General features: G+C 37.5%; 2 protein-coding genes across 2 annotated transcripts; one reads left to right on the plus strand and one right to left on the minus strand.

Moving 5' to 3' along the window:
* The first annotated feature begins 16,531 nt into the window (after window positions 1–16,531).
* Orc6 (Origin recognition complex subunit 6) lies at window positions 16,532–18,412 on the plus strand. Its single transcript, XM_066293892.1, has 5 exons — window positions 16,532–16,669; window positions 16,914–17,037; window positions 17,149–17,387; window positions 17,438–17,607; window positions 18,215–18,412. Exons 1-5 carry the CDS (start codon window positions 16,605–16,607, stop codon window positions 18,331–18,333), a joined length of 717 nt encoding a protein of 238 aa, XP_066149989.1. The 5' UTR covers window positions 16,532–16,604; the 3' UTR covers window positions 18,334–18,412.
* Window positions 18,355–25,407, minus strand: LOC136345509 (aminopeptidase N-like). Its single transcript, XM_066293878.1, has 18 exons — window positions 25,301–25,407; window positions 25,026–25,249; window positions 22,252–22,435; window positions 22,062–22,190; window positions 21,700–21,844; window positions 21,506–21,645; window positions 21,285–21,450; window positions 21,044–21,227; window positions 20,654–20,819; window positions 20,515–20,596; window positions 20,301–20,460; window positions 20,062–20,251; window positions 19,714–20,009; window positions 19,475–19,662; window positions 19,123–19,296; window positions 18,924–19,067; window positions 18,782–18,860; window positions 18,355–18,728 (listed from the first exon to the last, which is right to left on the minus strand). The coding sequence occupies exons 2-18, from the start codon at window positions 25,233–25,235 to the stop codon at window positions 18,444–18,446; spliced, it is 2,922 nt and encodes a 973-aa protein (XP_066149975.1). The 5' UTR covers window positions 25,236–25,249; window positions 25,301–25,407; the 3' UTR covers window positions 18,355–18,443.
* Between the last annotated feature and the right edge of the window lie 1,876 nt (window positions 25,408–27,283).

The following is a 27,283-nucleotide window of genomic DNA, read 5'->3' on the forward strand; positions in this document are numbered from 1 at the left end:
GCTGATTTTTACCTGTCAGAACTGCTGCTCGACAATGGGCGTGAGATCAATGTAAAAGGTCCAATTTGCATTCATAAATATTTAAGACCGCGTCTAGAAACTTTAGGAGCAATCTGATTTCCCTCTGTTTTAGCTCTAATATAGGAGATCTATAGATAACCCTTCTAGGTAATATTCAAATTATCTCCATATCTTTCGTTTAATATTAATGCTCTCTGGTGAGAAGTATTAATAGTAGTATTAATAGGAGTAAATATACAGTTGGAAAACTTTTTACCTTTGCAACGTGCCTTGAAAGTCTCTTTCTAAAGTTTGAAAAAACAGTTTTTCTTGAAAAATGTTCCAGCAAAGTGTAATTCGAATTTCAAGTGAACTCTTGTTTCGATCCCGATCGAGGTCTTGCAAAAATTGAGGCGAATTTGAACTCAAATTTAAACTAAATTTTTCCAATTTTCGGTCCTCTCTTGTCATGCTTGGGAAGACGCGTTTACACCTGCGTTCTCAAGCTTGAAAAAAACGATTTGGTGGCTTAATTTTCAGATGATTTTTTTCGGCTTTGGACAGTTTCCTTGCCTCCAAAAATTTGTTTTCACGCTTTAAAAGGCAAGTCCGGTGGACTTATATCTGGCTGTCGTACAGGCCTGCCTGGAATGAAGTGATTATAGTGGCAAAAAAAGCCTCATTTGGATGTAGCATTTCATTATTTTGACATTCTAATGGTGAACGCCTGCGGTTTCCGTGGAAAAAGAGGGGCAAAACGGCCGAAACCGCAGCGAAGTAATAACTATAAAAAAGCAGGAGGGCAGATGTCTGTGGTAATCAGCTGATTGGGCACGTGTTGTCTGTAGTCTGATCGTATCTCGATAAATTATCTCGATAATGTAGACCCTGAACAGCAGCCTCTTTTACCTGAGAGGCCGTGAAAGTTACAGTCTCGACACTAACGGGCTGAAGCCGTTTGATTTAATCGTTTGTAGTTGCGAAAATGTTCAATAATTACTTTAAAATTGAGAGATTTCTATTAATATGTTTTGTTCCTTGAAAGGCCCATTTCAACGAATATATTTGAAAAAAATCTTAAGGTCAAGCCTGTAAACATTTTAGAAATCATTTAAGTTGTAATGAAGATTTCTCTGGCAGCTGCCCAGGATATTCTCATCCCAATATTCAGCTTTCAAGGCGCACCATTTCGACTACATTTCACTCCGCAAACTTTTTGGATTAAATTCGGTTGTTGACTCGTAAATTTGAAATTCAATCAGGCCTTGACCTTTGGCTTCTCCGGTCATTACGCCCAATTTGGGAAATTGAAACACCCGACCGTGTCAAATGTTATCCCAACAAGATGCGCCCCGGGGATCTACACAGGGGTGCGTCCGCAACCAGAAATGTCACGCAGCCTCCCTTCGCAACAACACCCCAAATGTCGATATCGAGTTTCATTTAATTAGAAAAACGATCGGTTGCGTCTCCGTGGGATTTGCAAACAATGCCTTTGTTTTCGTTTTATCGCTGTTTATAAGGTTAATTAACCGAAATTAATTACAAACTTTCCACTATGCAGGAAAAAATTGGTATTAAATCGTAAAGCATATCTGGCCAGTTTTGTGGTTGTGTAAACGTGATCGGGGGCGAATCGGGCATTTCCATAAAGGGTATTTCGTCGTTGTTTACGAAGTTTGATTTATCAAAACGTCCCTCAAGGAAGCACAATTTTGTGGTGACATTTCAATATGAAAAACGTTTCATCAAAACGCGAAGGTTTCCGTATTTACACCGGTTCTTATATGGACTTCTACCGCCGATACCTGGGGAATCCGAGCAGCCATCGCATTGAAAAATAAATTAAATTAATCGCCTCTATTAGCTTAACTCAATTCATCCACAATGTAAAGTAGGGATGTGGTGACTTATCGAAAAAATCTTATACATCTTATCGAAATGCAGCTGCATTCGCTCGACTGGTCCGTACTTCCGGAGAAAAAAAAACGCATGGACGATCTAGGCCGAGATGAAATGTTCTCTAAAAATTTTCAGCTTCAGTTACGTTCAAGTAGGGACGTGCCGCTTTATCGATGCTTATCCCATCGAAACCTACCTACGCTGAAATTGAATCAACGCCAGTTTTAAGCCACTGCTGGGTAAAATCAAGTGGTTTTCCTCCGCCGATCTCATGCCTCCTCGAACACAGGTTATTCCCCAAAATTACTTCCACAGTTACCACGACCGCATTCCCGAAGCTATCTCAATTATCGTCAATTTTGGGCTCGCATGACTACCTATAAAAATATCCACAGAGTATTATTTGTTCAAAGGGAAAAATTAGCAGAGGTCGCATTGTACGGCTCGCGACATATGTGTGTGGAAACAGCTGATGCCCAAGATGTATATCCATGATGAAACAGCAGATGGTACCACTTTTAAGACAGAAGGCACACGCCTATATCTGTACCGGTCAACCTCCGTTCCTATACCTCATTCCTTAGGAATGAACTTTGGAGACGTACCACGTACCAAGTTCCTTGGTCTCAATACCCCTTTTTATTTTCGGACACATCGAGCGTTATAGTGGTTACACCGTGGTACTCTAAATAGTACATAAACAACGTATGAAAAAAACTTGTTCTCAGATAGGAAGTTGGTTTGTTTTCGGTTTTGTGCCCACAAACAGTCTTTGGTGTTATTAATTTTTTCACCAAATACTTGGTTGTTAGCACAAAATCGCAAACAAGCCAATTTCCCATCGTATTCGTCATTTCTGTCGTAAACAAGTTTTTTTACTGCTTACGCACCATTTAACTGAGTTTGTATTACATTTTTTGCCAAATTTATAACCGTTTTCTCGAAAACTAATCGATAGATTTTGAATCGCTACAGACCAGCGAATGTAGTTTCGAAAGACCTTTAATATGAGGTGCCACTTGACCCATGCTTCAATTTTAAAAAATCGGCCATTTTGCCCTACCGACGACGTAATCAACATTAAAAAAAATAAACAAACGTCACTAGATAACCTCGTTTGGCCTATTAAACGCTGCTTTGGGATTAGAAAGAAAAAATCAATTGCTAAAAAGTTAACGGGGGAAGGTGGGGGCAGGGTGGCAATTCAGGGCCGCACGGTATAGCAAAATGGTGATACGTTTAAGTTGAACTTTTTTCCGGCGGTCCAGTCACCCTGTATATTATAAAAAGACGTAATTCCGAACAGTAAAATGTCACTCGCAAATATAAAAAAAATCGACTTTCAAAATCCATTTTCAGCCTTTAAGATGGGTTAAGCCATTGCGAAAATATTACACCCTAAAAGCCACCTAAAAAATGCTTGTTTCGACCTGCAGTTTAGAGGGATAAAATGTGTCAATGTTGAAATTCTAGTCATGCACAGGGCAATTTTAAGCTCTTCTAATAGCATCTTAGGCCTAAACTTCCTGTTTGAAAATATGTGTAATAAAACTTGAAAGCTCCTTAGAGACTTTGTAAATTTCCCTAAAATCGAACCAAAAACCTTTTTCATTTTTTAACTTATTCCAACCGAGTTTCTACTCACTCCCGACTGCTTCGAGCTCAGCAACTCATATACTTTATTAAAATCGCCATAAGTGGTACCATTTGAGAGCAGCACACAAAAACTGCTTGTCTGGTCTAAAGGAACACGCTCTAGCGGACTCCCGCACGATACACCTGAAAAAGACGTTACTCATGCCTCACCTAATGGTTCTCTTAGCATGTGGTTCACTGAAGAGGGCATACGGGCATTTTTAATGACTATAAAAAAACTAAAGAACGTGTTATTGTTTCCCGCCCGAGACTAATTATTATTATGATATACATACGTGTAAACGATGATCTTGTCCTGTTATTGCTGAGGTGTGGTCTTAATATGTAGCATTATGGGGTTTTTGAAGGTTCCAAAGAAAAATTTGTATTTTGCACTATTGCAAGGCAGGCGGTACCATCTGGACCCAATCGCTTTCAAATTAAACACTTTAAAAATATAATTGCTCTAACAGCAGACCCGTATTAAAACGTAAAACAACAGCTTTACAGCTGATGCTTCGAAGTACTGAATGTGTGGTCTAACAATTTACAAGGATATTTGGGGCCTTGCGACGGCGTGAGCCCCAAAATTACTCCGGTTGCATGATTTACGTATGCCTGGAGAGTACTAGAAATTTAATCACTTAATTCCCCAAAATACGAAAATTTTTCAGTTTAGAATTTCGTTACAGGAACTCTGAAATTCTATCCAGTACGCCTCTGTGTTTTCATTTGTCCCTACGGCGTTTCTAGAACCTACAGGGACACTATTGACTACCGTTTACTAAAAACTGATTAGCGTGTCTATCGCAGTTTTGTCATTTTTATTAATTCCTCAAAACTCTTCAAATTTCTGAACTTTCGCTGGACCCCTAAAGTTCTAACCAGTACGACTCTGTATTGTGTTTTATTCAGTTACTATTTCCAGGGTTCATAAAGCATGGAGAACATGGATGGCTAACAACCACTAAAAACTCATTGATGTATCAATCGCAGGTGTGTTTCTCTCATTAATTGAAACTCAAAAAATGTCAGGTTCGTATTCAAAATTTTCAAGAAACAACAAAAAGGAAACTGCGTATGTCTCAAAAAACGAATAAAATCTCGTATCGATTTTTTTTTTGTAGAATCGGACGTTTAGAATTTATTTTGGAAAGCAAAAAAAATCAATCGAAATGAAATTTGGCAACACCGTTTTCAAATATGGGTTTACCATTAAATTTGGCAGAGTAGTTTAATTTAACCGACCTTCTAACTCTAACGGTTTAGGAGATAGCAATAGTGAACCATGGCAATCGAACCACCGTATGTATCATTAAAAACTCATTGGCGTACATATAGCAATTTCATTTCCGTCACACATTGTATGCTTCTTAATGAATCACAGAGATTTTTGAGTGACATGGTAAGAACTGAAAAGAATGTTTTCAGACCTCTGAGTACCCCCAAAAGCCCTTACGGGGGCGAAGATTAACACATTTTTTTTGATAATTTTAACAATAATATTATATATTAAATATAATAAATTAAAATATATTATATATAATAAATATTTTTAATAGTATTTTTTATTTTAATTTTAAATGAGGGTTTGAAAGGCATTTCCTTAAACTTATGGGTGACATCTAATATTTTTGATATTTCCGAGCAACCAGAAATGACGATTATGCCTCTATGTCTCCTTAAGGAATCTTTTTGATTTATACAACTAGTGGAGAATGGTGGAATTTTCTGGACGTTTCTAGAACATTTGGATCTTAAAATACCGATACTTTAAAATATTTAAAGGTACCAGTGCCTGGATGCGACGACACTGCTCTAAAACTATCGACTTGAGGTACTTATTACCGGTTTCACTGTCTAATCAAGTAATTGCCAATTGCCATTAATAAATATCACATCGTTTTCCCCCAAGTCAAATGCACAAGCGCTTTATGCCTAACGTTTCTAATTAATATTATTTATTCATTTCCTCCTTGGTACGCGACCATACATATTAAGGATTGAAAAATATGAGTGATTTCTCTTCTGCTTAAGAAACCGCATCAGCCATGCCTATCTTTATGTTCTCCAACCGTTACGTATCAATACGCTTATGCGTACCTCGGTACGACTTTCTTTGAAACAATCGAACACCCGATACGTGACCACTATCAGCAGCAGTTTTAGTGTCTGTATGTAAAGTGACCTATTCGAGGCAATTATGCCGTCGTCGGATAGACACACACATCTTACACGACCATCCACTTGGGCATTTCCGTCTTCTGACCGACCATCCGAAGATGAACACCCACCTCACATCCGCTGAAGACGACGAGGGATACCAGATAATGCCCGCTTAACAACACAAAGAGAAGCGGTTGTTTAATGGAGAAGCAAATCAAGTTTTCATGTTTCTTTCAGGCTGCTACGAGTGACCACTGCTACCAAACCGACCGTGGCTAATTCCTCACTTTGTTCCATTACAGACAAAGGGGCTCAAATTTACATTAATAGAGTGTGCGTTTGACGATTTGAAGACGCTGGTCTTCATCTCTTCATCATCTTCTGTTTAATCGTCCTTGAACAGGACGTGGATGCTAAACGTATCTACATATGTCCTCAAACGAGGTTACACCTCAACGAATTAACTTAACTTGTATTTACATACTCATATCGATATCTCGAAAACTACTAAAGATGGGCACAAAACCTCTTCTATGAGAATGATTTCGTGCTTCACTGCAAATATACGAATATTTAGTAATATACAGAGTGTTTTACTAAATATGGCCAAGTTCCTAACAGCCATTCCCGAAATATCAATAGCTCGAAAACTACTAGAAGTAGCTATAAAATAACTTATAGGAAAATTAATCCCCACTAATCGCTACGTCCAAAAGTATAATACCATACAGGGCGTATCATTTGAAATAATCGCGTTCCAAGCGGCCGACGCCAAGGCATAGCTGTAAAAAGAATTAATTCCGAGACAGTTTGTATGGATGTCCATATTTTGAAAACTACTAGAGATGGTCATAGGAACATATGTAGGAAAACTATTGGCCACTGCTCCTATATATGAAATAATGTACAGGGTCCTTCATATCAAGCTCTCGAATTAGCGGTACCTAGTCATGGACATAATTGAAATTTTTTTTATGCAGAAAATTAGTACACATGACTCGGATATGTACTATATACTGGGCGTCCAGGCTTTGCCTGGACATAAAAGATTAATCGAAAATCGGTTTTAATTATTTTGCGCCTGCGCGAATTATTCAATTGAATAACTTTTACATATTGGTCATAGTACTCAAGACTGGCTATCATTCTGCAGTTTTCTCAATCTTCTAATTAGAGCCGTTTCGGCCCAGAACACTTTGAACTTAAAAAAAATTGAATGTCCCGCGTAACTGCTCGATGCCACGATTGGCAGAGTCGAGGTCGGAATTAAACCACAAAATCTCGAGTTCGGCCAATCGTGGCTTCGAACGGTTACGCGGGACGTTCAATTTTTTTTTTAACTTGGAGGCGTTCTGAGTCTCTAATTAGAAGATTTAAAAAATAACGTAATGATAGTTGGTCTTCACTACTATGACCTCCATGTAAAAATTTTTCAATTGGATTTTCAATTAAATTGCAAAAAAATAAAAATCAATTTCTCATGTTATTCTCCTGTGTCCAGGATTGGCCCCAACACCCGGTATATGGGAGCATTGCTCCTCAATAATCATTGTGGTTAACCTAAAATAACTAATATGCAAGGCGTTCAATTTGAAATAGGTTAGCAGCAAGCAATGTCGAGATTTAAAGAGAAAATCTATTTAATTCAGGGAGAGTTTTTATTTCTATTGATATCTGGAAAACTACCAGAGATGGCCATAGGGATATCTATACGGGAATTATTCTTCATTACGTTCTAAATTGGTAAAAACATACAGGGCGATTCGTTTCAAATAGGCGAGATACGAGCTAGCAAAGGAGCCAATCCCCAACCGCAATAACAAAAAATATTTAATTCAGAAAGAGCTAGTTGTTGATATCTCGAAGACTAGTAGAGATGAGAATAGGGAATAGGTCAATTATTCCTCATTACGCATGAATTCTTATTAGGTGAAAATATGCAGGGTGTTCCATTTAAAATACTTCGGTTACAGGTCAGTAATCTCGAGGCACGCATTTCTATAAAATAATATCTCATAAACTAAAAGTGGCTGTTGTCATTTGTCAGGTTTACCACTGATGGTAATGACACCGAATACATTCACCCTACACAGGACTGACCTTTAGAGCGGTTCAGATCGCTCGTAAGAGGATGAACAGGATGTCGGTAATAGGATGTTAGGTCCACGGGTTTCCCTACTTGAAGGGATTCTCGTTGCAGTCTGTTGCGCAACTCGATATCGCGATTTCCTAATTCCCTGCCGATCACAAACGCAGAAACGTTTAGTATCACTTAACATCGGATGTAACGTATCCCTTGCCGTGATTCTCTTGCCTTTGGCCCAAGAAGGCGTTGCCATATCTCCGACGCTGTGGCAGATATTAACACGTGCAGGCCCTAGATGGAGCTGGAATTAAAACCGACAAACAAACGCTAACTGCCCCGAATATGGGAGGATGAGGACAAGATCATAATAAAGATATCTATTCCTCAAATAAAACCATTAAAGTTTTGTTTTCAGTATGCGGTAGGTATTATGGGTCTCCACTTCCTGAGTGGCTCCTTGAGACGCTGATCACGTGTCGCATCCAAGAGAAGAGTCGGCGGAGAGGAAGCAGCAGGACATGTCTAACGGGGCTTCTTTTCGATGATGAGGTGACAAACATAATAATTCGAAGTTTTGGCCTCTTTAAGCCGTGATCGTTGACCCAGGATGCGCGAGCTTGGGCGTTAAAGCAGACGTGACAGATTTCAAGAATGACACTGAACTGCATTTAAAAAAAAGACGCAAATAGAGGCCTAGACTAGTGCTAATAAAACTGGGGCCTTCGCGGCAGGAAAATCCTACCACGTAAATTTCCTTTATAGTCTAGTCAGCTACTCCTTTTTTCCTGCTTGGCAGAGATGGCGACGAGAGATCCGACTGCCGAAGGATCCTGATGCAAGACGCGCCAAATGCATTATTTAATGCTGCCTCAGCAAAGAACGCACTGAGGAAAAAACCTTGCAGGAGATGCCACAGGAATCGCGTCGAACTCGGAGACCTATACGTGGTGTCCCAGGCTTCAGTTTGCCCTCGTTTATAGTTTGACAAAAATTTCAGTATTACTTATAACAGTAAAATCCTGCAATATAAACTCGCTCTACATATGAGCAGCAGGTGGCTAGACTGTAGTCTAGCCATTAGTTTCTTTCTTCCTGCGCGATGATGGAGCCTGAAGACCTAATGATTCAGACTAGACCGAGTAATACTGCTGCTGCAGGTTCCGGCAAGTCGCTGAAAACGCACTATATTTTATCTGTACACGCGGAAGAAGACTGCTAAGGCCTGGAGATGCAGCAGAAATTGCGTTGGCTGGACCTAACGGAGACTTCCGCATTATTCTGGGGGTCCTCGAAACCTGACGGGTATTGGCTGCGAAAGGGAAAAATGGAGGGGGATGTAGATAGAGGTTAACTAGAGAGTAGAAAAGTAAATTCGGGATTTACAAGAGTTCTCCAACGGAAATCAGGGCCGTGCGAAGCAAGGCTTAAAAAGAGGGTTTAAAAACTCCACGAAAATCAAAAAATATTTCAACGCTTTTTAAGAAATATCATACAATTCCTCAAATGAAGTCATTCCTCTGCCTTATTTAGAAGTATTACAACCTGAAAAATCTGCTACAAAATTTGAGATTATCACGAAAATTTTCCGATGCCGGGAGCCGCGCCAAACAGGCTTAGGGGGATCAAAAATATCAGGAAAATTGTTTTAAAAATTTCAATCTTTTAAAAAGTTTTAGAGAATTTTTCAAAGAAAGTCTGGCTTTGGGGTTTTCAATATTTAGCTTCAAAATGTGGGATTTTCAAGACAGTGTCTAGGCTCCTGAGTCGCATCCCGCAGGCATGAAATGAGAACGGAAACTTGATGGGGAAAATCCGCTTATTTCCAAAAAAATATTTGAATAAACACAAACAGGAGACCCCAGTGCTACTGCCTCGTCCCGGCCAAAAAAAAACTGGCTTGAAATTCAGACTTCAAATGAATTTATGATACCCAATATCCGTGAGATTTATTCGCAAATCAAAGAAAAAAAATGCTTAAACATCCTCTAGAGTAAAAACCAGCAAGTTTCTAAAAAGACGCAATTTAGCTTAATCGCTCTGTTCTTCCACCCGCTAGCACGCTATACTCATTTGTACCAATACTTTTGGGTCACCCGGTACAAATGAAATCACATTTGCCTACATTACAATATAAATGAGCACCGCTTAGACACATTAAATTTTAGTCCAGACGTTATAATATATTTTTTGAAAAACGTGCCCTTGTCACCAAGAACGCATAACGCACCCATGTGGGACACGTAATACTGCCCATGTAATACTTCAGAGGACGCAATCTTTTTGTTGTCCTTTTTGCGTAGCTATTGCTTTAATTTCCGACAGGACCGGAATCTTCTGGCTCCTCCGAAACAGAAATCCCCAATTGTTCAGAAATTCTAAGTGAAAGTTTAAACAAATTGTCCCCCCCTGCGAGAAAGGGATGAAAAAAAGACTCAAAGAAAATAGAAAGTAGGACAGAGGAATATTCTTTTTCCACAGGTAATAGGGCCAAGTCCGGTTCTGTGCGGATGTAAGTTTTTAATTTCATTATGCATCATCCCCTGAGATAGGGTGGAGTAGCGGTAAAAACGGCTCTAACGAAGAGCCTTGTAAATCAACCCTTAAAGTGACAGCGGTGACCGGGAGCGGCCTATGCAGAGATAAATTTGGCGAATCTGCTTTAAAGAGCTTTATAGCGTGTTACGTATACGTTAAGGTTGATTCAGAATTGAAGCAAATGCAGAAAGTGGTATTCTGACAGTCTGCAAAAGCCACCCCTTCGTTGTTGGAAGCAAAAGGAACAGCGTGGAAATATCTCCATCCTCGAACATCTTCACTGAAAAAATTACCTCTTTAGACTCACATCAGTTATTAGTCAAGAAATTGAAGGTTGAGGGTACCAATCTCAATATACAGCCGAAGAATCTTCCACATCCTATTTACGTTGATTGCATTGAAAGAGAAGAAAATGGAAAATTTCAAGAGCTCTTCACACATGAGTTTTATATGCTGCAGGACCGCGATAACAGAGTTCTAAGTGAACATGAAGATCATCTTATGGTAACGAGTTAAAAAGGAATCAAAAAGTGAGGGAAGCACATTTTATCAATACTTAGCTTCAGTTGATAAGTGAGAAAAACGCGACTGCTTTTATGAGGGGAGAACACGACTCGTCTTTATTGAACATTTGCACTATTTTAAAAGTGAGGTTTTGAGGGTATTTAATCTTGAGGAAGTTTGAATGTCCACTATGGAAAAATGCTTCGAGCATTGAACCCCTTACGGTTCAGTTTCAACAGTTGAAAAATGAAAGCGACTCACCAAAGAAGTAGCCAATTTTAGTTGATATATGAGAAGATGGAAATCATGAAGTTACGTACTTGCAAGTACTCAGCATTGCGTCGAGAAATTTCGAAAAATTACCAAATAGCCCGTAGTGATTTGCCCTTACTTTTGATCTACTGAAATTGAGCTTGAATAGGTTTTATATTAAAATACCTCTGTAGACGTGTTTTCGACACATGAAATCTCCTCACTTAAATCCTCACTTTTCAATTGCTGAGCCTACAGAAATACTGTACTAGCGCCACTTTTTCATAGAAAACACTCTTAGTTTTTAAACGTGAAAATATTCTCACTTATTAACTGAAATTGTGCATTTCCATGACGAGTCACTTTTCAACTCAGTTATTGACACTGAGCCTCAGGAGTCTGGGTAAAAGTCTAATTTTACCTCTGCAAACGTAAAAGTTTTTCAACGTGAAATTACCTCCTTGAACCCTCACTTTCCAAATACTGATCCTGTGCATTAACAGGCCTTGCATTCGTCTCATTTTTCCATAATAAACTTCCAGTTACTGTTTGAACTTGATAACATTGTCACTTATTAAGCAGAGCTGGGCATTTCCACGACTACTTGCCCTCACTTTTCAACTTCTGAAACTGAGCTTCAGGGGTCTCTCGACGAGTCTCCACAGGCGACAACGCGCAGTTTACCTTATGGATATACAGACAAAATATTTGCTGCTTTGGTGTGTAATAACGAAGGTCATAAATCACAATATTAAATGAATTTTGTTCAGTTTCTCGTCGAATAGACAAAACAAGGTAAATGAACCTTGGCAGAAACCAAAGATATCGGGTATTATATTGTACACATCCGCGGAGTGCTGAGCTCAGCTACCTCAGGTTACCGGATGCTGCGTTGTCTAATGAACGTGTTTGTACAAATTTCTGCAATTCTTGTTTAAAATCTATAATTTCACTGTTATCGCCTAGTAGTCAAAACAGGTACATTACTGCAGGTTTTGAAAATGCGTGTCGCAACGATTTTTGCTTGAGAGGCATCTTATTATGGTTGGCATTGGTAATTAAGGCCAGCAAACCGAACATCCAGACGAACCTTTCTCCATGTTTCATCACTGGCTAATTATCATTGCAGATTGACCCTCGTATAATTGATTATTGTTGTCTGAAACGAATAATGATTATTCGTTAAGCATTGACGCAAGTGTGATGCCAATTCAAAGCAGAAACGATTAGTGCTATCCCATTACATCTGGGCAAACACCTATGGGTGGAAAGAGATGTCATGTGAGTCCCCCCAGGTAAAATCCTTCTTCTGGGCCACTTAACAGTATTTCACTCGAGACACAGTTATCGCAATCTTCATGCGATTTACCATTGCGAAATTAAATATGTTAAATCAGATCTTTTACAGTGCAGGACTGGGCTTAAAGCAACCAACGGATTTGATGAGCTAGCATGAGGAGGTCCTAATAAGATGTCCCTCCGTTTAGACTGAAGATGAAAATACTTCGTCACGTAGTACACCAGAAGAACTCAAAAATGATGAGCAGTCAAAGGCCACCATCAGTCCTCTTGATTAAATAGTTTAGTGCAATTTAGGGACTGATAATTTCCTAGCATGTCCAATGTGTGTTTATTCTACATATTGATACGTCAGTTTAATGCACCTCAACGGCTGCTAATTTACCAACACAGTGCACCGATAATTTTCCTCTATTCAATGAGGTTTGGATGATAATTTTTCCGCATTTTTACGACATAGAATCATATCATTACCATTTTAGGATTCATAAGGTTATTGAATTTGGACTATGTAATGACTGAGCATTTTTCCATATTTCGTAATTATAGAGGGTGTCTCGAAAAAGATGTGTACAAAATTCTATCACAGACTTTAGAGACGAAAACATAATCATTTAACCGAATTTGTCTTAGATCAAAGGTGGATGGTTTTCAAAATAACGGACGTCAACGTGAAGATTTTAAAAAATAATTAATTACTTCGTCTATCATGCTATTATCTGAACTATGTTGCATCAGGGGGTTTTTAGGGGCGAGAAATCCATTTACATTTGCGATGCGCATTGTAGAGGACGTTGTCAACACTAACACCCATTAAAGGCACATAACTTTTTTATCACTCGGTATAAAATTTGTTTATGACTCAATCTGTATTTTCCTACATATTTAATGAAAAAAAGCTTGATTTAGTACAAGTCCTTACGGGAATTCTTTTTTGAGATACTCAAAGTTTATAGTTCGCTGCATGTCTTGAAAAATAAATTATTATTTTATAGATATTTGTACAATTGAAGCGAAAAAAATCAAAATAATATTGAATTAATCTTCAATTCTTATATATATTTTTTAAATCTTCATGTTTTTATTTGGAAATACCAGTTTTTCATTATTGGTTTAGTTTACATTGCGGTAATGTAGCAATATGCACCGTAAAGTTATTGTTCCAGACATGCTGCAATCTTTCAACTTCAAATACCTCAACAAGGAATGCCCGTATGGACTGGTACCAAAATACATTTTTTGTCATAAAACATGCAGAAAAACACAAATTTAGTTAAAAATAAATTTTATATCGGATTTAAAAAAGTTATGCATTTTTAAACAGTTTCCCTAGCGATGACGACATACTTTAAAATATACATCGAAAATATAAATTTCAATTTAGATAGAAACATTACAACCGGAGTAACTATTTTTTTTCCTTTTTTTAATTTTCACTTTGGAGCCCTGTATTTTTCAAACCTTCCACTTTTGGGCTAAAGTAAATTGGATAAATCATCATGTGTTTCCTCCTCAGAAATCCGTGGTACAATTTTGTAAAAAAATCTTTTAGAAACACCCTGTAAATCGAGTATCGGTTTTCAAAATGTTTCGTGACAGCACGATCTATTACTTTTTTGCACCTCGGGGATTGATCATTTTCCCTTGAAGCAAATCATTGGCGAAGACACGAAGTGTCCTCTGTGTCTTCATTGATAATTTGTTTCGACTCGTAATACAAATTATCTTCATGAATAAATGTTGTATTCTCCAAATTTTTCGTGATAACTTAATCGATAAGTTATTGCCCTTTCGGGATTATGTGGTGACTGATGATTTTCCACAACAAAGTACGGGGTAATTTCATAGATTTTCATATATTTTCCGCGTGTTTCGTGATTATGTATTCGATTAGTTAATGCACTTTTGAAAGAAACAAATAAAAGAACATACATTGGTGCATAAACCCCAAAGATTTTTCCTCGTTTTTCGCAATATCTTAATCGATAATTTCCTTGAGTTTCAGTTGTTTGCAGACTCATTATAAATTCCCTGTCTCTCCACTGTGTGGTTTTACTAATCATTTGTCCAGATCTTCTCACACAGACTTTTCATACACAAATCCTCATGTACCATTTTTCATAAATTTCTTATTGGCTTAGTCTATTAAATCAATGCATTTTGGGGGTTGATTATTTCCCTTGAAGTTCCCCTGAGTTTGCATGGCACGTGTTGACTGATAATTTGCTTTGTATTTGCTTAGAACTATTCGAATTTGAGGTTTGAGGCAAAGTTAAGAGATGACGCGACTGATTTTTATTCGCTAAACTTTGGGATCCGGTTCTGTATAGAATCCTTATTGCTACACATATCGAAATATGTAATATCTACTAAACTAGCGAGGAGACTTCCGCCTTTCACCGTCCACTGAAGACGCGTGCCCAATCCGAACGACAATCAGTGGCGCATCATTATCGATACCTGACCACTGGAGGATGGTACGGTACCACACTCCTTCATTAGAACCGCCCGTACTTGTCTTTATCTGAGACAGGAAACCGTTACCCAAGGGAAATCGTCAGTTGGTAATTGTAGGGATTAAGCGGCCGTTATGGCGAATTCACTGGGGTACCCATAACTGGGATTCTGGCCAATAAAATTGGGATCAATTGATTATTCCGCGCAGAACCCAATAAAAGAGTATCAGAAAAGATGGGTATTACCAGTGAATACTAATCAATAGCAGAGTTTGAAGACCCTGCTGGCTGGTGCCATCAAGAGACCATTAACCGATGGTACTGGGATGGTACCCGAGAGCACCAGTGCCGGGGACAGTGCAGTTGCTCGAGAGCGTATTTAGAATCATTAAAATTAGTGGCTACGCCACTGAGAACGGATTCTAGGAAAAAATGTCACGTGTCTGCTGTTGTCTTAATTACGTGTGTAGATGATCTTTGTTGTCCCGGGCATTGTTATTATATGTGATTGTATTCACTCTATTGTTCGATGGAAATGCATATTTACTCGAGAGACATAAATTAGGCAAGTAGCTTATGCCACAGGGCTTTAATATTACGAAATTCTGCATTGTAAATTTTTAAATGCTCTTCTTTCATAGTTGACCAAGTAAAGTAATACTTAAAATACCCCATTGAACCTAGGTCTAATTTTTAAAACAATCGAAAGGAATTTGAAAATAGGTGCGGCATTACTGTGGCGTCGAATGGGCGTTTTTAAGGAAAACTCCAATCACACCCCCGGATTATTCTAAATGCTCTTACTTATTAAAATATTCTCATGGTTTAGATTTTTAGTGGGAGGAATGGGCTGGATTTCGGGATGGATGCCCAATGATTTGCCATATCGAATCTCGGCAGAGGGCGGGGCATGGACCGGAGTCTGCAGCATCTCCGCTACTGGTCCGGAACGACGGCAAATGAGACGCAGCCGCCTTTCACTGTACACCAATCGAGTCACTGCCCTTGATAAATCTGAACAGGAGAGGAACGAGCGCGTGAGCCAGTTGGGAACCTAATGGAGTCTCTTGATTGTGGGCTATAAAATAAGATATTCCCACGTCCCCTACTAATTTGAGGACAAATGCTTGTTACAGTTACTCGAAAGGTTTGTGTAAAAGGTGAGATGGCGAACTATTTTTTTTCAGTTGTAGCCGATGTAAATAATAATGAAACATTTTGTATAAGGAATATCGTGTTATACAAAATAAAAATGTTACTACTAAAATTATGTCAATTAGTAACTTATCCTTTATGTTATTATGCACTAACTGATTATTTCAATATACGCGCCAATTATTAAATTACGACAGATATCAATAATAATCTGGATGATTCTTGTATATATAATGATATTGTGATTTTTTCAGTTCCGTAGTATCGATACTTTACACTTAATTAATGATATCTATCGATAAGTTTAACTCCGACCTAGTAAACTCTTTAGTGTTTTACCCTTTTGCAGAGACATCTATGTTTTTAAGAAATAAAATAATATTTTAGTTGTATGTGGTGCCATCTCCCATCCGCCTTCATTACTTCGTACAGAAATGTATGCACTCTCTTCTTGTTCCGTTTTCATCTTATTAGTTACGTTTGCTGTCCATAGAGGTCATACTCATTTAATGGGAATATTTGAAAAAACTATTCGATGGGATCTAACCTCACTTTAAGTTACGGAACTAAAGCTGAAAAAAACAAAACAAAAATTAAACGAATATTGACTTAAAATGGATAAAAACTTAGTAAAAAGCACTGCCAAGAGGCTTAATATATATGATGAAGTTGTTGTCAAGTAAGTTTATTTTCTCATATTCTTTAAACACTGCAAGTTTACCAATACGTCCCTCAGACTTTTAGTTACTAATTTAGAGCATTTAGTCACCTCAAACCCATTTTTACCCTATTTACAGTTTTTTAGAATATATATCTGACCTTTTATTTAATCATAACCAATATACAATACAATACAAATAAAAACACGAAACCAACTCTGTTTTAGTTAATTTCCACTCATCCTAAGAACATTTTTATTACAGAAAATGTGAAGAATTCTTAAGGCTCTATCAAAGCAAAGCTGTAGTAAAATCGCTCAATAATCAAGCTAAAATTGTATTGTGTTTGGATCTTGCATCGCAATGTTTGGGAAGACACATTGATAAAGTAAGTTTCACCATAGTTTCTGATAGAAAAACAGTATGTGAAAGTGACTTTTTATTGAGAATTCTGTTCTGTGGCTACAATTCTTAATTGTTACCTTCATTGCTTAAATAGGAAACAGCTCTATTGCTCAGTGGCTTCAAAAAATCCCTTTACCAAAATCACTTGAACACCCTCGAAAAACTCCTTGAGCTAGACAAAATTATATCAATCTCAGATGTATGTGTTCAGCTCGGCTGTATGTCAATCAAAGAAGATGCTGAGGCTATCTTAGGTAAATACCAAAAATCTGGCAATTTTAAAGATATGGAGCATCCTCAGTATGTTGCGGCAGCCACTTATTTAGCCTGCAAGTGAGTGGAATTATCTATTACTACAGATGGTGACAAAGTCTTTACTTTAGGGTTAAAAAAATACCTCTTGATAAGCAAAAATTGGTATCTATTAGTCGATTAAAACCTTCTCAGTGGAAGGAATTAGTGGGCAGTTTTGAAAAACTAGGAATGGAGAAAGGGAGGACAACACAAAAGTTGAGCGTTGATGAAGACAAAAATGAATGTGCTGTTGAAGTTGGTAAGTTTTCTTAACTTTTCTGATTGATTTTACAAAAAATTATATTTGAAAGTCTCTTTGCAAGGAAGGCCTATCCTAAATTACAATTAATTCTGGTATTGAATTGTCTAACATCAAATTTTTTTCCCTTTAGTCAATTATTTAATTACAATTTTCTTGAGACAATATGGAATATTTTGGTTACATTTCTGAAGTTTCTGCTACGAAACTTATCCAATTTCTTAATTTAAATACATATACTTGGTTAGCACATAATTAGGTAGGTTTGATGCATGTTGAGTAGGAAGGTCACATTAACTAACTATTCAATATATATAAAAACGAAAAAAAAAATGGATGTAATATTCAATGGTTGTGACAGATGTCAAAGACATTAATTTCATTTAGATAATGTAAACAATATTATAATAGTTTTGATTTAACAATAGTTAATAAACCCTCACACCAATAGATTTAACAAAGCTTTACCTTTAATCTCAGTTAATTGCTCAAATTTAGTATGTAATTTTTGACAGTGAACTGAGGTTACAGCTAAAGTAATACCAGTTATCATTAGTGCATAATAATTCTTTAAGTACCCAATGCTTTCACAAAGATTTGCTTTCAGATATCCTGAAGCCTACTACTCAGGACGACCAAGTAGAGGAATATGAAGTTTGGAAGAAAAGAATACTGGCCGAATCATACGCTGCTTTAGAGAAGCAAAAAGGCCGAATAGAGCACTGACACAGAACAAAAACACTGTAATATTAGTAATTATTTTATTCACTATTTACTTATGACATACACACATACACACTCATTACATATACGTCTCTCTGAGCAAAATCGCCAAGTTAACAATAAAACACCCTCAAACTGGACACTACCAAAGCGGTCAAAAGGAAAACGTTTTGACTAATTGTGCCCGCAGCTCCTGTTGGTGGCGTTGTGCTCTTTGTGGCAGGAGATGTAGTTGTAATATCACCGCCATCATAGACAATGACCGATGTCAAAATGTCATCATACTTGTCAACCCATTTAGCATTTGTTTCAATCACTTCCGTTGCCTCCATGGCTGCCTTCACAATCGAGGCGCGACTAGTATCATTCATGTAAACTATTAAATAATCTTTTATGATCTGAAAATAATCGAAAATACAAGAATTAGAGGTTGTTTTCAAAAGTTATTCACCGTCATTGTGGTCACCCTGGAGTAGCTTTTGGCTGCGATTGTGGCTAAAATGCTTTCAATGCTTCCTATAGCTTGCCATCTAAAATACGTTCATAAAAACTCTTCGGGATGCTTAATTGTTAATAACTAATAAAACACTCACTTCTCATTGACACGCAAATCGTTTTCTAGGGCAGATTTTAAGGTGATAATCAACTTGTCAGTGCCATTGCTGATGAGTCCTGCTAAAATCGTAGGGTACAACATTCGGGGGAATGAATGGTTCTTCAGAGTTTCTTGGAAAAGTCTATAAAGATATGCATATGTTAACATGTGAATAGTCCGAGGTTGCCGGGTCTTACTGGGAGATCAAGTTCTTGTCCTTGACACAAGTTAGAGCCTTTGCTAAGTCGTTTTGTTCCCCAGGTAAGTTGGATTGGTCAAGCTTGTCCAACAGGAATTTATAGTCGCTGGAGGCGTTTGCGCTATTGGCTAATCCGGTGCAGAGAATTACATCTCTGTAGTTGTTGTTGATGCTAAAAAACGGGCAATTTGAGAAATATAAATAACGAATTAACAACATTCCACTTTTCGTAAATATTCACCCCTCAAAATTTTGAGTTAAAAAAAATCATGTAAGTTATTTACATCCAAATTGATGAGAAAATGAAAAAGAAAGATAGAAAATCATCATTGCTCGTGACTTGCACTTACTTGGAACTATGATTCTTGTAATCATCAAACTGTTTTTGAGCCCACTGAATGCACTGCTCATATCCCACTTTGCAGGACCAGGTGAGCAGCAAATTGTTTTTCAGCACCTCCATGTGCTTCAAGTTAGTTTTTTTGGTGGCTTTGATGGCAATATCCGCTTGTAGACTCACAATATCCTTTACAGTTTTCTACAAAATCCCGCATTATGTTTCCTCCTTAAAACTCTGCCTTGTTCTCACCTTCAATACGTTTAAAGTTTCATCGTCTTGAATCCTGTCCAACAGGTACTGGATCTCGACGAAAAATGTGTACCATGGATGGTACTCAGTCTCATTCTTCAAATAGTTAGCCAATTTAAAAGCTCTTAAGTAATTCTGTTTTTGGTTTTCCTCGCTTCCTTCAATAGATCTGGCAATATTAAAGACGTCATCAAGAAGTTGGGCTCTATTGACAACGTCGATGGTTTCGTAGGAATTTGATAAAACAAGGATGAGGCGGTCCCACAAGGTTTCATCATAGTTAACACGATAGAACCCTTTAAAATAACATTTGAGGCTAGAGTTTTTAATGGTTAGTCTATATGGTACCTGCGGATTGGAGATTCACGATTATCCATCCGTCCTTGGGAATTTTGACAGATTCTGTCGTTAGATTCTTGATCCATTTCAATGATGATACAGAGAAATTTACCTTTTCGGAAGTTGTATACGACAGAGGTATATACCAGATATTATCAGTGTTTTCGTCAGACTTGTTGATGGATGAAGAAAACTTGCCCTGAAGTTAAGGTTAGAATAGGTTTAGAGATATTTTCTTGGCAACTTACGGCTTTGAAGGTCACCGTGTTGGTTTTGTTATCTAAAGTCACATTCACGATGGGATAACCATTCTTGAAAATCCAGGAATCGAACAATTCAATCAAATTAAGGGAAGTACCATTTTGTAGGGCCGTAATTAAGTCAGCGGATTTAGTGTCCTTGTATTGACTATTATTTAGTGAATTAGACTTTAAAATACTTTTAATAAATCTCTCAGCTTACTATTTCTTCAAATACGCAGTCAATCCACTGAAGAAGGCTTTGTCTCCAATAGCGTACTTAATCATTTTAATGATGGAAGCTCCTGGAAATCCACAGAAATAAACTTCACTTATTAACACAAGATGTACATAAATTTTACCTTTGGAATAAGAAATGGTACCGAATTCTTTGCTAAAATCGGCTTGAGTTGTAACATCAGAAGCGTTGCTTGAAAGGGGAATTGAGTCAGGATAAGCGTCTACCTTCAAGGCTGCTTGTTGCTCCTTTATAATCAGTTGTTTCCACATTTCATAATCCTTGAGTACCTAGATCACCCACGTACAGTCACATTTCTTATTACATAATTTTAAGAAATTTGAACAGGTCTCCGACTAGTCTCAGCCATTCGGGAAAAATTTCAAATCTCTAGATGATTGAAATTTAAATGTGTAGATGTAGACAATATAGAACGGTTAATGCGACTAATGTAAACCAACCCGAAGATATTGATTTCGTCATGTTTCGTTAATTTTAACGTATGAATTCTGACCTGGTCAACCAAATAGTACTCGAAGAACTGAGCAAATCCTTCGTTAAGCCAAGTGTCCGACCACCATGTCATTGTAACGTAATCTCCAAACCATTGATGGGTCAATTCGTGGGCCATTACTCCCACAATTCCTTGGATGTCTCTCTCTGGGGTGTTAGCACCTTCATCTAGTAAGAAATTTTCCCTATGGGTCAAGGACTTCTCATTAAGTGTGTCCCTCATAAGTTAGAGAAAGCATCACCTGAAAGTGATCAAACCCCAATTCTCCATGGCTCCGGCCGTAAACTCGGGAAGTGCTGCGAGGGTGATCTTACTATTTCCCAAATCGAAATATGTTATACCAATGGTGTCACCCATTTTATTAATGATTTCGGGCCCATATTTCATGGCGCATGACACAAAATTATCTGGTCGAAGATCAGGAAATTAAATTACTTGTTTTTGAAACGATAACGGTAATACCTGCGGATTTTCTGGCAAAAACTGAAAAGCTATAGTCTAATTTTGCAGTGCTAGTGGTAATGTGAAAATCTTGAGTAATGATGAATGCCAACAGGTACGTAGACATGGCGGGGGTTGGCTCGAATGAAGTAAAGACCATTCTGTAACATCGAAGAATGAGAAACGTTGCCAATATGGCGCAAATTTTAAGATACCCGTTGATGTTATCGGTGTTTTTCTCTTTAGTGTTGGCGATCCAATGAGAGCCATATCCAGTTGCATCGTTCGTTATCAGAGTTAGTCTAATGGGTGCTTTGAATTCTGGTTCATCAAATGAGGGAAAAACGCGTCTTGCGGAAACTGCAAATCAAAAGTCATCATAAGAAAATCGAACCTGTCAGAAAAACTTTCATCCAGGCGGAGCGCGTGGGCTCGACAGTTCACTAAAACGCCACATCAGCACACAGCAGAGGGTCTTTGCCGATGTGGCGGTTTGTAATTCGACCTTGGGCTAAAAACTAACGCGATGCCCCGCCCTCTGACATAGCAATCACGCCTTCTAGAGGCGGAAACTTACTTTGTTCAAATTGGGTGGCCACAACATACTTCTGTGCCCCATCTTCGTTAAATCTGGATACATAAGCCCCATTCAAATCATCTACCGAAAGGTATGGAGTGTATTTCATGGTGACGGTTTGATTTTTACCTGAAACCCAATTTTATGAGATTTTCAAAATATGCATGTATCGGTCTAGCCGTTATTATACCTCTGATATCACCAGTGCAGTTGAGTACGATATAACTTTGGTTTCGTGGTGTTATGGAACATTCAAAAATGATTCCTTTTGATGTCTCCCACTGGGCCACTGCATCAGGTGCAAATGTCACGTTGGAGTTCAAATATAGGATATTTTTATCATTTTTCTGGTCCACGTCCAAGTTAATGCTCACCTGATAAACAAAAAAAATCAGTAAGTTATGTTTAACGATTTCAGGAGTTTTATCTAATCTCCTATTTGTTTTTTCTGTGACTATATTTTCTCCCTTTGTCACTGCAATAATGTTCCATGGATTCGAACAATTATTGAAACCAATAAAGCTGCTCTAGGAAGTGTATTATAAATCAATATTTCTGTTGACTTAAGTTATCAGGAAGTGGCTTTTTTGCTTGAACGGGATATGTTTTTAGGAATATACTGGGTATTCAGGCGAACCCTAGCCACGAGAGATTAACATAGGAAATCGATTTTTATTTTTTACGCCTGCATGGGTTATTCATTTAAAACTTTTACATGGAGTTCATGGTACTCGCGACCTGCCATCATTCCACAATTTTTTCAATCGTTTAATTAGAACCGTTTTGGCTCAAAACGTCTCCAAATTTCAAAAATTTGAATGTCCCGCGCAACCATTCGATGGCACTATTGGTCAGAGTCAAGGTCAGAATTAGACAAACACAAACTCGCCAACCGCATAAGCGTAAAACCCCATGTCGAATTAATTTTGTCTTTTTTTTATTTAACGTTGTACTTAAATGCAACAAAGAAAAAATTTAAACAAATTAATTAAACAACTATCCACATATTAAAATTCAATCGCCCAAGTAAGTGAACAAAAACAAAAAACAACAAACGTTGTTTGCAAGAACATCAACAGCAATTGCTTGAAGAAATCACCGACCAATGTGACCAATTACAGTTTTGGACGGTTATGCGGGACATTCAAATTTTTGAAATTTTTAGTCGAAACGACTCTAATTAGAATATTGGAAAAATTGAGAAATGATGGTCGGTTTTGAGTACTATGACCTCCGTGTAAAAGTTTTTCACTTGACTAATCCGTGCATGCGCAAAAAAATAAAAACAGATTTCCCATGTTAATCTACTACGTGAAGGCCTCACGTGGACATCCGGTATAAACCGCGACCATTATCACGGGAAATTTACAATTGAGTGTGATTTCAAATAGCTGTCAACTTTAAGGGCTTTCGACAAAAGTCACGTGTCGTATGAGAGTACCAACTTTTGTTGATTTTCAATTAAGAATAAAAATGTTAACTCCATTAAGGATGATTAAAATTACATCGGCAATTCAATTGTCTCGATTGATTACAATAAATAAAGTTGAATAATAATTTACAATTTATCTGTAACAATTACTCCCAATATCTGAAGAGCAATTAAAAAGTTGCCGATTAATTCTTGTTTAATAAGTTTTGAAGTTTTTTTCTTTCCAAGATAAAAACGGAGCGTTTCAAGCTGTATCATTCACCAGAAATAATTCCAACTTTATCAACCTTAATGAAACTGATTTTCTTTAAACACCATGTCTTCGTCAACTCTCCAATCCCGACCTAATCTTAGTGTCGGAAAGCTCCAAATTGAAATCACCACTTTTGACAATTCGAATTGCAGGGTTGAGTTCAGAAATTGTCATCCCGGTGTGTGCTATAACGAAGTGGTGATCGAAAATTGAAAAACCTTTACGCAGTGTAGGATTTAGCGAAAAACGTTAAATGACGCCACAAGATGCTCACTTAGAGTTAAATTTTTCAATTGTAAGAGTAGAAAGATCTCTGGGAATGACGTAAAATTGGTTCCCTCATAACAATTAATCCGTGTGCAGTGCCAGCAAACACACGTCATTTGTTGTCTTTCCAGGGAGACTTCTACTTTCCACATTCGAGAATCTGATCCCAAATGTGTTGCGGCTACATTTAAAACTCCTCTCCTCCCTAAGATGGACTGTTGAATTCAGAAAAAGTCTTCACGATGTGCGTGCGTGGTCAGTGCATCCTATCTGATGCACGAAACACAGCTGCGTTCAGAAAGTATACCCCAAGTTTGAATGCATTAGATCTAGCGTGTTGCTCCAAATTTGACAATCTCTGTTTGACGTGCCTGTTCGAAATTGAGTACTCTACAGAAGCGGCGTGCGTTCAAGAATTTTAATTTTATGCCGCCTGGCGTAACGTAATCCCTATGCGTATGTTGCAAATTCAATTAATATTTACTGAGAACAAAGCAAATGTTAGGGCAGATTGCAAACAATGATTTTTTAATTAATTTTATATATTTTGAACAGGCAGGGGATGTTAAAAAAAATTACACACCAAGTGCGACTAACAAGTTTATGCCGCGGGATGAGGTGTTTTAAAAGTCAGTGTTTGATTTCCTGACTCGCCCCAGAAGTAATCAGAATTGGTGTTCTATATTGTTGCCTAATCTCCCTAAAAATGTTTCTTAAAATTTCGTATTTTTCTGCAATTGTGCAATTGAGAGTGAAGAAAGAAATTGAAAACACCTTTATTTTGATATTTCGAGAGCACGCGTTAGTGTTCAGAAATAAAACCCCTGGTGTGAGTCTCACTTGGTGCGGTGTGGGTTAGGAATTGGTTTTGATTGACGGACATAAAAGTTTAACGGTGCAGGATTGAAATTGGGAATTAAACTCTCGGTGTAAGTTATTCTTAGTGCGGTGTGCGTTTGAAAATTGATTCTGATTCATGGGGATAAAAGTTCCAACGTATATGAAAACTTACCAGTCCAGCGGCATAAGGATTATCTCCTCCGAGACCAAATGTCAGAGACAAAACGTAATAATTTGGTTTGGCGGTTTTGGGCAATCTGAAACCGGAACTGTCTTGCAATCTGGAAAGAGTGGGACGTCCCTTATGGAGTTCAAGACCCCACCCTGCATAGCAATCAAGGACTAAAAGTCCAGTTATCAGGAAAAATAAGGCTGTCTTCATTTTTTTTTAACGCCCTGAAAATTTGTTATATACTTGTATGTCAAATTAACCCAGATTGCACCTGCCTTTTGCTATTCAATTTGTTTCACTGAGCACAATTATCTTACACATGAATTGTTTAATGGAGTGATTGTATTTTTATAGGAACCAGAATGTTAATCAACACTCGAGATTGAACAAAATTAAAATAAAGGTCCAAAGTGATAGGCGCGTTATTGAATATTTCTTTTCGATTCTGCTATATTTATCAATCTAATCAATTCTTTGAATATCTAGTCGGAACGTTACACGATAAATACGTGAAGTAATGTTCTAAATAAACATATGTTCGTAAGCTTTTTTCGAAAAAGTTCGTACGAGAGATACAGAAGTCTTGTTGAGTATGGCAACTTTAAAATATTTTGTAGTTGCATACAGTATCTAATAATCTTGTTGTTAAAGAAAATACTCGATTTTCGCCGCCAAATAATTATTTATTTTACCATTTTTTTTATTATTAACAAAAAATGTATATATAGAAAGCTTTCAAAGAATAAATAACAAAACTAATCAATAAATTTAACAGAAGTACCTAATTTTCATATAATATTTTTATTCATACACTTAAATTTTAATACGAAACTGATTAAAATTGATTTGTTTTGATTATATCTGAGATTTCGTCATTGATACTCAAGGCAACAGAAAACTCTCGCAGTTTCTGGAACAGTAAAAAAACGACAAGAAAACAAATTTTGGTGCAGCAAGATTAAAATGCTTCGCGAAATCCCTCACCGGTCTGAATCATCGTTCTCTTAGGTTTAATTTGTCCTTTGTCCTGGTCAAAAATTAAAGTCAGAAATAATTGTAAATCTACATTTTTCAAGACTTCAAAATTCACACATTTTATCTCAAACATCATCGCAATTATGTTAAACGAATACTTAGAAAGATAATTTAGCAAGAATTGTGCAAATATTTTAATAATCTTCCTGCCATTTACTTAGTCCGAGGATGCAGTAATCATAAAGTTCGCGTGAATCGAAATAGATCATTCGCGTTAATTATGATTGTACACGGAAAAATACCGGTCTACCGGTATGAAATGAGCACTATTTTGTGAAAATAAAACACCAATTTCAACAAAGAAAGAAAAAAAAATTATTCAAAATATTGCCCATTGCTTTCTACACATTTTGACCACCTTTCTGGCAATTTATGGATACCGCGCCAATAGAAATGTGCCTCTTTGGCATCAAACCAATTAGAAACCCAATTTTCTACTTCTTCGTGGGAATCGAAGTGCTGCTCAGCCAATGCGTGTCCCGTCGATGAAAACAAATGGTAGTCCGAAGGAGCCAAGTCTGGTGAATACGGCGGATGGGGTAACAACTCCCGGCCAAGTGTTTTGATGGTATCCTGAACCGGTGTTGCTTTGTGTGCAGGTGCGTTGTCATGGAGCAAAATTACCTTCCCGTGTCTTCTGGCCCATTCTGACCGTTTTTCGATCAATGCATTGTTTAAATTAATTAATTGTTGTCGGTAGCGAACAGTATTAACGGTTTCACCAGGTTTTAAAAGCTCGTGGTGCACCACACCTTTCCGATCCCACCAAACACGTAGCGTTGCCTTCTTGCCGAATCGATCAGGTTTTGCAGTCGATGTTGATGGGTGTCCCGAATCAACCCATGATTTTTTCCGTTTAGGATTTTGAAAATAAATCGATTTTTCATCTCCGGTAACAATTCGAAGCAAAACTGATTTTCTTTCGTGCCTTTGAAGCAAAATTCCACAGGTGTTTTTTCGGTTCTCCATCTGTCTTTCATTCAATTCATGCGGCACCCATTTTCCACACTTTTGGATGTTTCCCATAGTTTTTAAACGATCAGAAATTGTTGTTTGTGCAACATTTAACATTTTTAAAGCCGTTTGCTTTTGACTTGAAGTGTCATCTTCATCCAATATCGATTGCAGTTCGGCGTCTTCAAACTTTTTTGGTGGTCTGCCACGTTCTTCATTTTGCACATCAAAACTGTTATTTCTGAATCGTTGAAGCCATCTTTTGCCTG

The sequence above is a fragment of the Euwallacea fornicatus genome, chromosome 2 (genome assembly GCF_040115645.1).
Source record: "Euwallacea fornicatus isolate EFF26 chromosome 2, ASM4011564v1, whole genome shotgun sequence".
Taxonomy (NCBI): domain Eukaryota; kingdom Metazoa; phylum Arthropoda; class Insecta; order Coleoptera; family Curculionidae; genus Euwallacea; species Euwallacea fornicatus.

Excerpts from the sequence above, each read along its gene's own strand:
- Orc6 (XM_066293892.1), top strand. The coding sequence starts at position 16,605 with ATGGATAAAAACTTAGTAAAAAGCACTGCCAAGAGGCTTAATATATAT. Across the intron at positions 17,038-17,148 it reads TGGGAAGACACATTGATAAA|GAAACAGCTCTATTGCTCAG; the intron begins GTAAGTTTCACC and ends TTGCTTAAATAG. Across the intron at positions 17,388-17,437 it reads GCCACTTATTTAGCCTGCAA|GGTTAAAAAAATACCTCTTG; the intron begins GTGAGTGGAATT and ends TCTTTACTTTAG.
- LOC136345509 (XM_066293878.1), bottom strand. The coding sequence starts at position 25,235 with ATGAAGACAGCCTTATTTTTCCTGATAACTGGACTTTTAGTCCTTGAT. Across the intron at positions 22,436-25,025 it reads ATCCTTATGCCGCTGGACTG|GTGAGCATTAACTTGGACGT; the intron begins GTAAGTTTTCAT and ends TTTGTTTATCAG. Across the intron at positions 18,861-18,923 it reads GATTTGCGTGTCAATGAGAA|ATGGCAAGCTATAGGAAGCA; the intron begins GTGAGTGTTTTA and ends AACGTATTTTAG.